Consider the following 11203-nt stretch of genomic DNA (forward strand, 5'->3'; position numbering starts at 1 on the left):
ATCTGGGACCAGAGTATCTCTTATTTGATCTTCCTCTCTTCTTCTTTTTCACTTTCTCTCTTTTCCGTTCTGTCACTCTTGAATCGCGATGCAATCGATTCCCTTCCGTAGACTTTTCGGCCTTTTCGGGACTAAACATGAGCCTCGCGGCGGCAACGGGAGCTAGCGGATCGACTACGGCAGCAGCAGCAGCAGCAGCGGCTGCAGCGGCCGCGGCGGCAGCTGCCGCAACCCTTTCCGCCGCCTTAAACGCCTCTTCGACGGCGACGACGATGACGACGGCGACGGGTGGAGGCGCCAGTGCCGGTGCCGGTGCACTCCTGATGGCCACGGACCTGCGGCCCGTTTCGCGTGGTGGCAGCCTAACGGCGGACACGCTACTGGCGGCCACTGGCAACAACACAAACTCCTCCACGGTGGCGGCCAGCGGTGTTGCCTCGTCCGGGTCCACAACCTCCACGACGACAACCGGCAGCAGCAGCAACACCAACAACAGCAGCAGTAGTAGCAACAACAACAACAACAGTGGCACCGGAACCAGCGGCAAAAACGGTGACCGTGACCAACAGCAAGCAGCTCGTGGCTCACCGCAGCACCTTCATCCGCACCAGCACCACCAACACCATCACCACCACCATCTGCAGCATCACCAGCGCAGTGCGGCGGCTGCAGCGGCGGCCGCCGCCTTGGCCGTCTTCAACTCGGGGCTCGCCAGCCCCGCCCTGGCCAGCGAACCGATCGCGGGCCCCTCCGGCATCATGGCACCGGTCCAGCAGGTCCCACTGGTGAGTGAGTTGGGCAGAGGGCACCCAACCCAAGGTGGTATTTTTCAGTGTTTCTAATCGCCTTTTTTCATCCCCCCTTTTTCCGGCTTTCGTCCTCGTTCGTCGCAGTCACTGAAGAAGGAGATCGATTGGGAGCGGAGCGACGAAAAGTCGTCCGGTGACAGCTCGCTCGACTTCCGCCATCCGCACGACTCGGTAAGTCACCGCACACCTGCTCTACTGTATGTCCCGTGTCAGTGTGTCAGCGTTTGTGTATGTGTGCGCCCGTGTGTGTGTGTGTGTGGGTGTGTATGAGCAATTTACAGGGAAGAGGGCGTGGGCGCATTTGCGGACGCTCCTCCGACGAACTACAAACAAATCTCTGTGTCACTATAATGCGGGGGGCGGGGGGGGGGGTTGTTTTCAAACCATCAATACCATCAGAGACAGAGAGAGAGGTCGTTCGCTGTGTTGTGCTGAATGTGTTTTCGTTCAATGTAGGCGCATTACGTTTTACCATTCTTTGTGTTACCTACCTTTTACTCATCGCCGAAAGCGCTGCCAGAGCACATCCCTCGCATCTTCCACCTTTTCCCCCTTTTCTTCTTCTTCTTCTGCCATCCCTCCATCCTGCTCCTGCTCCACCACAGTTTGTGCTGCTTTTTTTTGTTTGTTCTTTCTTTCTTTTTTCGTTGCCCAGCATCGTTCTCTGCCTCATCGCAGACGATCGGATCGCAACGATTGCTACTACTACTACTAATTAGTTTCTATTTTTCTGTGTACGTGCGTATGTATGTGTATGTTTGTGTGTACGATCGTGAGCAGTACTTAAAGGAGTGCTCCGCTCTTACTGTCATCCACCTGTTCTGGAGAATGTCGTTTTAAAAATGTGTTCCAATGAAATGTGTTCTTTCTCTTCGCTTCCATTGTTCCTCTCTATCGTTCGTGTGGCTCTGTATGTGTTTGTTCCCATGGAGAACCATGATGGATCCCACAAATCAATAGATCCCTGTTTCCGATAGCCTTTCGCGTGCTCTCGCTCGGACACTTTTAATCGCTCTCTCTCTCTCTCTCTCTCTTATATTGGTCTTCGTCTTTTTCTTCCATCTCAACTAATCATTGACGTTTTGCCAGTGTAGTGTGCACCAGCGCGTGTGCCTTTCGTTGTCCTTTCTGCTGTTCACCTTGGCGCCGCGAAATCGATCGATCACAGCCCAACTCTCCCCCCCCCCCCCCCCGCCTCCCTCTCTACATGCCACATATTGCTGCAACAACTTTCGCATATCCTGGAATACACTGACGACTCACGTGAGCGCGCTCCCGCGATTCCATCCTGCGCACAGCAGCCATCACACTATCACCCCCAACCCCCAACCCCCCGCACACGCCCTAAATGAAAGTTTAAACTCTCGTCCGGCATCCGGCATCCGGCATCGTCTTTCCAGGCCATCCCGGGGTAGGGGAGGCGGCCTCGAAATTGGCAAAGCATGTCGTCCATTTATGCCACCATCCATCCATCCATCCATCCTTCCACGGTTGTTTTGGGCCCCGGGATTTCGTGGCACACCAGACCATGACCAGGATCAGGCCAGGTTTCGGCAAACAATTCCACTCTCCACCTCACCGGTCCGTCCTTCCTTCCCCGGCGCCGTAGTCCATCATCACCCACTTGCTGTCTCATATTACAATCACGCGCCCTCTCTCCTCTCCACGCGCCAGCCAGCCAACCGGAGTCGAACACCGTCGTCGGCGAGTTCGCCTGTCACACATTGTGTCATCGCGATTGTCAGCTGAGCATAACCGTACGCCACCACCACCACCAGCAATGGCGGCGACGGCGAAATATGCTTTCCCACCTTTTGTACGCCTCGATTCCCCCGTCCACCCAGACAGTGGCCTCCATTGCCGCTTCTGGCGATTGAACCCTTTTGGGGGGGTAGAAAAAAAGGGGGGTGATGGAATTGGGGACAATGCTGCTGCTTTCACCGATCGATTGGCCCAATATGTGCCCTGCTGCTGCTGCTCACGCCAGATACAATAGGAGGGTTGGCTGCAAAGAATTGGATGTACCCTCAACTGCCCTCCCACCCCCACAATGGGGCTGAAGCTCGACGGAACGGATGGATCGTTGCGTTGATGGTGCGCTTTCATCGGGGGCCAGGATAAACCGCTCTTTACCTCACCTGGTCTCCTTAGGGGCAGAGGCGGGGGTAACGAGGAGAGCGAAACAGAAAGAAGGAAGAGAAGCACAGGAGATGAAGTGTACGGGAAGTAATCGATATGATCAGTCCCAAATTAACTCGAATATTGTTGCTATCTCTCTCTCTCTCTCTCTCTCTCTTCTCTCGCTCTCTATGGAGCGCGTTGGAATGAATTCGAGATCTGTCTATTCCTCGCTTGATAAGAGCCCCTCATCTCCCCCCCCCCCCACCCTGCTCAAATATTCAAATCGTTATTCCCCCCGCCCGCCTCCACCGCTTTTCTTTCCTTTACCAGCGTGAGAATAGAGAGCTTGGAAAGAGGATGGGGGGGGGGGGGGGGAGCAATCCGTGCGTACATGATGGTCAAGTGCTCCGGAATCGATTCGCAACAAGGATATGCGACAGACAGACGGTGCGTTGATGGTTGTGTACGTCTGTGTGTTTTTGTGTGATTGTGTTCTCTGTTCCATTCAACATTACAACTGGGGGAGGGGTTGGCGATGCTGCAAAAAGAGAGAGAGCGAGACAGAGAGAGAGAGGAGATGGCGACAAAAGCGAGCGGTTTTAGAGTGACGACAGACACACACACACACCAACATGTAACAAAGCTGGCTAGCCGGCTGACGCCGAGGGCAATGCACTCGCTCGCTGTGCTGTCTGTGCCGCCGGCCGTTGTCGCGGGAGGGAAACGAACGAAAAACGAAGCTTTTCTCGTCCCTCGCACTAAAAAGATCACAGGTGGGCCAGGGTTTAGTGCCCGGTTTGCGGCACACGATTCGTTTCTTCTGCCTTCGATTCGCTTCCGTTTGTTTCGTTTGTCGTAAAGGTAGGAGAAAGGGAATTGTTTGTAATCCAGTGTATCATCGGCACATTTGGTGGCACCCGAAACACCCATGATCGGCTCATTTTCGACACTCAAATCATTCTAGAGGGGCATGCCAACGGGAGGGGAACGGAAGAGTATCAAGAAGAAGGTGTACTGTTTGTTTTCTGACACCTCGCAATACTAGCCACAAATAGTCGGTGGAAGAGAGAGAGCGTCGTTTACACGTTTGTCGTCGGTGGTGGTGGTGATGTGTTGACAACCCCGCCGGGATGCGTTCGGGATCTTCCGGTTTCATTATTCATGATTTAATTAGATTTACCAAAGTTTTCCATTTATCCACCTGCTCGCGCCCCCTGCCTAAACTGGCTCCATCTCTCCACCCCTCTTTTCCGATGGCGTGAATCTTTAGGATTTGGGGGAGGAGGGGGGGGGGAGTGTAACCGTCGCGTGGCGTATTGCGGGGGCCACACGGCGAATACTCACTCGTCATTGTCTATCGGATAACAACCTCGGATTTGTGTTTTTTTTTTCTTCTTCCCCTGTTTCGTTTCATTATCATCCCCCCCCCCCCTCCCCCCGCTTTCTTCATCCCCTGACGCGTTCGCTTCACTTTACGCCCCCCAAAACCAGCCCCGAAAAGCAAACGAAACGACTCGTCCCGATGTTGTAACGGGTGCAATTGCTACGAGCACAAAACCACCCCCCATTGGCCCTTCCCACCTACCCCTTTTTCCCCAGGCATCATCGATCAGTAGTCAGGCCAGACCCGACTTAATAATGCACGAGACTCGCGCAATCCACTGCCACCGATGCCGTGCCCGTACCGATGCCGTCCTTCCGAACGGAGACAACCCCAAACACGCACCCCCAGTCTCCCCCCCCCCTGGAGCTCCCTCATGCTCTCAAGGGCTAGCTGGCGCCGTTCGCTAGAGAACACGCCATCCGATTGTTTCATTATGCGCTCCTGCGTTGGTTTGTGTGCGTGCGTGCGTGCGTGCGTCGGTTCGCTGGAAGGATCCAAAAAGGGAAGAGGATAGCGGGGGTATAAAGAAGACAAAAAAAAAAGCCCAGCAACCACAAAAGGTCACTGTGCGCGCGTGACACGACCTATCCCAACGCAGGAAGTTGACAGGCGAGATGGCGGGCGAGAGGCGAGGCCAACCAACCACCCCGCCCCCCCCCCCCCCCTCTCTTTCTACTCTGGCATTCTGTGTGACACAACCACCCCCGTCCGGTGCTTATCGATTTGTCGTATGACGACGATGACAGGGGGGGGGGCCCATTGGACGGGGATTATATGTTGTGGCATAGAGCGCGTGCCTCCCGTCCATCGGTTGCCAGCTGACCGGCGTCCGTTGTCCGGTTTTTGTTGGTGTCCTTCTCCTCCTCCTCCTCGTCCCCCGGGGGGGGGGGGGGGGGGGTTTGCATCATCGGAAGAGCGGAAACAATGAAAAGAAAACAGTCCGACGAAAAGCAAAACGCCATTGCCAATTGTGCTGTGCTGTGCTGGCCCCCCCTAAAGACGCATAAAAATGGACACCCCCGTTTCCTTCCCCTTCTTTTCTTGTTCCTAAACTATCCGCCCAGTGTGCAAAGCGCACTGCTATAGTGCCAAAGCGTACTAGAAATGCATTTCTGGAGATACAGAAAGCGAACCGAAAGTCGGAGCTGCCGCTACCGCCCCTGCCGCCATTTTTAATGTTTACCTAGCTACATATTTCGTCAGCTCCCACTACCTTCCCTTTTTCGTAGAGACGAACACAATGGGAACACGGTGGCACAGCGGTCTGTAAGACGCGCATTGGTTTGTTCCTTTTTTTTTTTAAGCCCGATAAATGGTGAGAGAGAGAGAGAGAGAGAGAGAGAGAGAGAGAGAGAGAGAGAGAGAGAGAGAGAGAGAGAGAGAGAGAGAGAGAGAGAGAAGTAAAGGCAGGTATATGGGAAGGGTTAGGTTGTTAGGCACACGTACACAAATGCACACCTCCTGTATTTTATTCCAAAATATGGCCTACATGACCGCCCCCGGGGGGAGGGGGTGGGGGTGCATAGCGCAGGGGTGGTGGTGCATTCGATCGCGAGAGTGAGAGAGCAAAGCGAGAGTGAACACGAAGATAGTGAATGAGGGCGTATCCAGGTGTGTGGAGGGGGGGAGGGGGGGGGGGGCTGGTATGAAATGTCGAGCGACCGAATTACGCGCAACCAGACCAGACGGATCGATAACACAGTACACAGCAGCACCAGCAGCAGCACCACTAGAGGCACGGCAGTTCAGTGACGCCCGAACAACGCCCGATGGACGCCAAGAGGGGAAGCAGGCCCGGGGGGGGGGGGGGGGGGGGGGCTAGCAGGCAAGCTGCCAACTGGGCTGCCGCCAGGGTCAAACAACGGCACGGCGGTGGTGACTACTCCACGATGGAGGCCAGGTTGCTTGGTGGGCGGGCGGGCGGGGTGAATGCGTTGCTTGCGATCGATCGACCGTGTTGGCCCAACAATCGAAACTACCTCCAATCCGTCTCCCTGCCCTTCCCATCCCTTTCCCAGATTTCTCAGAGAAAGAGAGCGAACAGCCGACGATGCCATAGGAATGTCTCATTCCACGATTAAATGCCCCCCTTGGCCGGTGTCTCCGGGATCCGGGCCAGAAAGGCCGGAAACCCAGTGGCCTAGTTGGCAACGATACACCACCGCCTCCCCGGGTTGGTGGTTGGCACCGATTTTTATTGTTTACCAAGGTGATTATACCTGGCCGGGGAAAAAAGAGCTCCAGTGAACTACCGGGCGTCTCCATGAGGGGGGGGGGGGGGGGGGTGAAAATAAAACTTACAATCTTTCCGCTCTTCTCCACATTCACCCCGGAACCGCCGGTGCTGTACTCGAAAGCTAAACTCTAGGAGACCTTTCCCCCCCCCCCCCCCCCCCAAAATGAATGTCCTTTCTCTTCGCTGGCTCGCTCCGAGTTCGGTGTCTGCTCCTCTCCTCTCCTCCTACTCTAAACAGCCCCACATATCGCAACCATTACTAGCGACCGTCCTGCGGCGTGTGTGACTGTGTCTGTATGCGCGCGTATGATGTGTATGTGTGCGCACGGTGCTTATTCGATGCTCTCAAGCAGTGTAATAATGGATTAACCGTGTCGGTGTTTTTCTTTTTGATGTTATTGCTGTTGTCGTTGATGTTGATTGATTGTTGTTGATTTTGATGTTGTTGATGTTGTTGTTGATGTTGTTGTTGATGTTGATCTTGTTGTTATCGATGTGTTCAATTGCCTTTTCGTTTCCAATTTTCGTTCACTTCCCTTTCGTTTGCGTGTCTTTTGCCCTTCGTCCTTTGGAAACTCCCCCCTATCCCTCCCCCATTATCTCTCTCAGTTTCATTTCTCTCTTTTTCGCTCTCCCTTTCTCTTTCTCTCTCTCTCACTCTCTCTCTCTCTCTCTCTCTCTCTCTCTCTCTCTATGTCTCTTTTCCTCTTCGTCTCTCGCAGTGTTATTCGTCTTCCCATTTTCGATCGAGCTATTTCCAACGCAGCCTCCGCACCATTCAAGTTAAAATAAGTAGCCCCCCCCCCCCCCGCCCACATTCTCCATCCATCCCCCATCATCTTCACCTCTCCTCCCGTCGCTTGTTCAAACCCTCGACAGGATGGTTGCTGGTGGCCAATTTGCTTGCCACAAACGAGTGAACCGGGACATTCTCGTAGATCGGGTCGATAAGTCTGTTTCGGTGTGTGTTGTTTCTTATCATTGTTCTAACCTTCTTCTTTTAACCGTCGTTTCTCTAAATGTTGTGTATGCTGTTTAAAAAGTGTCATTTGTGTTCAGTTGTTCGTTTTTGTTTTAACCAACCACACCCTACACCATGGCCCATCCTCGCTGTATTTCTTTCTCTCACTCGTTCCGTGATCCCTTTCCTATTTTCCTACCCTACGCCTTCCTATCTGTCTCTCTCTCTCTCTCTCTCTCTCTCTCTCTCACTCTAGCTCTTTTTTCACTCACATCGCATCTAGTTGTTGTTTTGTAATGTCCGTCGTTTCCATCGTTTCTTTCATTCTCATCATGCTCCTATTGCGCCAGTCGCCCGTTTGTCTTGCCTATTATAGTTGCATTCTTCGTTTTCCCTGTTCGTGTTTTGTTTTTCTTTTTTGTTCGTTTCGTGTCGACTCTATCTTTGCCATTTTCCTTTGCTCTTACTTTCTTTTTTATCAATCTCTCTGTGTCAATCACTTTGTTTGGTCAGAATCAGAGTACCCACGCAGTATGCAGAATACTTACCGCTAAAAAAAAACGCAAGTGTTTCGTTTCTTTTCCTTACTCCATTTTTGTTCTCGTTTCTCGATTGTCTTAAGTTATATTTTTATACGTCTTCTGTTAATATGATTAATTGTCAAGAAGTTGATCTACGTTTTTTGAACATGGCTGTGCTAAATATATATTTACTCTATATATTTATAAATATATATAGATTATCGATACCTAATGAATACAAACAACAACCAAAAAAAAACCAGAACCTTTCGGACTTGCAAACCAAAACGAAACAAACCAAAACCAATACCAACCTATATACACACAACGTGTAAAACATACATTTAACAACAGAAAAAAACGCAAAAACGATAGTTAAATGTTTTATGACATGCTCTAAAGTTTGTTTTTGTTTTTCGACGTGTTTATTTTTATCCTTTTTCTCTGCATTCCAATATTCACGTTATTCTAGTGGAAAACATTTTCCTTACCTCAATTATATATCAATTGGCTTTACCACCAGTTAACATCATTATTCTAACCGTTGCTTCGATTTCCAAATTGTGCGTCGCGCGCGAGAGAGAGAGAGAGAGCGAGGTAAGGGGGCGGGGGAGGGCGGAGATCGGATGGCATGGTGTGACGGTAGCCCCCAGCCTCGCGTCGCGTTTAACCCGATATCCAGAGGCAAAATAGTCAATCTAGCGAGCTCTTTTTTTTCCTTTTGTTGCGCAAAATCTTTTAGCATTATGATTCTGCGACATGACTACTATTGCTGTTCGTATTTTTGTTCATTTTTTTTTTTTAACTGTGGTTACCTTTTACTCACATTTATCTACGCTTCGCTGTAAGCGTGTTGCTCCTCGCGCTGGAACGAACATATTGCTAATCGGAATTCACGGTTTTTGCAACGGCATGGTATGCGGTACAATATTGGGATTTTTTGTTTAAAAAAAAACAAAACATATAGCAAAATCTTATCAAAAATACATTTGTAGTCCCGGGTTTTTTTTTTATGTACGTAATCGTAATGCGCACAGTACGCATTCGGAGCAAAGCTTGTTTTTGGCGCCCAGCGCATTAGAAAACTGAAGCAAGAGAGCGCGCGCCGAAAGTGTCTCAATAACGGGCAGATAAAACAAAACGAATAACTAATGTCACTGCAAAAACCGAAGAAAGCTCACGTACTCATTGTACTGTTACTGTTATTGTTCAAAAATTGACAAAAAATGTTAACCAAAAAAAAGGGACCGATAAATGAAAACATCTCGACCATAACACACCGCACAGAAATCGATTGGCACCAGATGATGAGCAATGGCAACTGAGAGACGCTGCGCCGCGAACCGATGAACCTCAGACACACGGGAACGCATTCACACTTGCAGCAGCGCCGTGCAGTGTGTGTTCTCCGTCCTGGGGTTCGCTGTTCCCCGCTGCCTCATCAGTCGCTGGCTGTACAATGCAGCAATTTCACTAATCAAAAACAGGCCCAAATTGGCCCCAGGTGTTGCGTGTCGGGGAGTGTTTTTATTGCAGCTTACCTATCATCCAGTCAAGTGTCAACATCTTTTTTTTATTATTTTTTTTTTTGTTGTTTTTGTCAAATTCAATCGGCTTCTCAATCTGTCAATGTAAAGGCCGTGTGCCAAAAAAAAAAAACCAGCCATCGCTCAAGAGGATCCGCGATACGCGATCCCGCGCCCGCGAAACCAACACACCGACGACGCCGAACACTGACGCTTCCGCTCAGCGCGTTCAGCACGTATCACGATCGTTTTATCGACCGCGAGGGAACCGAATCGGTAAACCGGTGCACGTTTGATGAAGGGAAATGGGAAGGGAAGGGAAGGGATGGGAGGGTGCGCAAATGAGAAAAGAAATTGTTCTTACGATTGGCGACTTACGAGTGGCGAATCAAAACCACCACCACCACCACCACCATCTCCAAAACGGAACTGTACGCACGTGTAAACCGCCCTACTCCCTTCCCGACTCGAAACGACCAACAAACAAAACAAGTCAAAAGCAAAAGCGCCAAAAAAAAACCAGACAAAAATCGAATTTCAACTTCTTGTCAATGATAAAAAAAAATAATCATAAAACAAAAGAGAAACGAGAACAACACATGAGGAACGAAACATTTGAGAGTGTGTGAATGAGGTAACAGGTGTAAACAACCTAAAACTGCAAGTTAAACGAAGAAAAACAAGGTATAACAACGACAACACTAGCATCGTTAAACAAGAGGTACAGAGCAAAATACAAGCGAAGAGTTTGGATTGTGAAACGGAATGGATTACAGATGTGAAGGTAGAAAACAGAGAGAGAGAGAAAAAGAGAGAGAGGACAGAGAGTAAGAGTGAGCAAGTGAGCGAGGATAGAATGTTTTTTTAAGAACCGAAAGTGTGAACCTGGCTCCCAATCGTTCCCCCCAAACTCTCTAGTACCAGAAGCGAACGAAATTTACCTTTACACACGCGCTCACAAACACAGCAGCCCTATATAAACCGAGTACCCCAAACACACCTTTCATGAATTGCATATTGCCCTTGCGTCATTCCCATACTCTCTATAGCCACCCGCTCCCTCCCTCCTCTCCGCCTACCCCTTGGTATATCCTTTTTTGTTTCCAATTCCACTACCACGACCAAGGACTCTGTGCTCCCATCTCTTCGATCTTCGATTTCGCCTCAAACGATCAAGCGACCAAACAGATTGCGGTACACTTAGATTGTCCTCCTCTTTCTTTCCCTCTTGTTCTTCTCCTTCTCTTTTTTTTTTCTTCTTCTGCTTTTTCTTCTTGGTCTGCTGAAAGTGTTTCTTCGTCTTCCTCTTCTCCTTCTTCTTCTTCTTCTTCTGCTAATTCTTGCTGATCTGTCGCCCCGACCAAATTTTCGCCCGGTTCAGCTCCTGACGGTACTCCAGGTTCATATTCCTTTAGGTGTAGCTAGATCTACGACTTTATTTCGTTTAATATTTTTTTATTTTCAAATATATTTATGCATAAGTATTGTAAGGTTTATCGTTCATTCGTCCTTCCTGTAGGGCACACCCTTTGTCCCCGGCCTTATATAGCAAATCATCGCCACAGCCCCTCCCTACCCTCTTCGCTTCGCGTCTTTCTCCACCGTGTCTTAAAACACTGTTATTGAATACGTTCACTCTATATCC

The 11203-nt window shown here is 50.2% G+C and overlaps 1 protein-coding gene across 6 annotated transcripts in view; it reads left to right on the forward strand.

The window, feature by feature from the left end:
* Window positions 1–11203, forward strand: part of LOC126579754 (mucin-19-like) — a 126085-nt gene that overhangs the window by 88197 nt on the left and 26685 nt on the right. For all 6 annotated transcript variants that reach the window (XM_050243308.1, XM_050243309.1, XM_050243313.1 and 3 more), the window contains 2 exons: window positions 112–785; window positions 894–980. In XM_050243308.1, the coding sequence (XP_050099265.1) occupies window positions 112–785; window positions 894–980 (761 nt within the window). The remainder of the gene's footprint in view (window positions 1–111; window positions 786–893; window positions 981–11203) is intronic.

The sequence above is a fragment of the Anopheles aquasalis genome, chromosome Y (assembly GCF_943734665.1).
Source record: "Anopheles aquasalis chromosome Y, idAnoAquaMG_Q_19, whole genome shotgun sequence".
NCBI lineage: Eukaryota > Metazoa > Arthropoda > Insecta > Diptera > Culicidae > Anopheles > Anopheles aquasalis.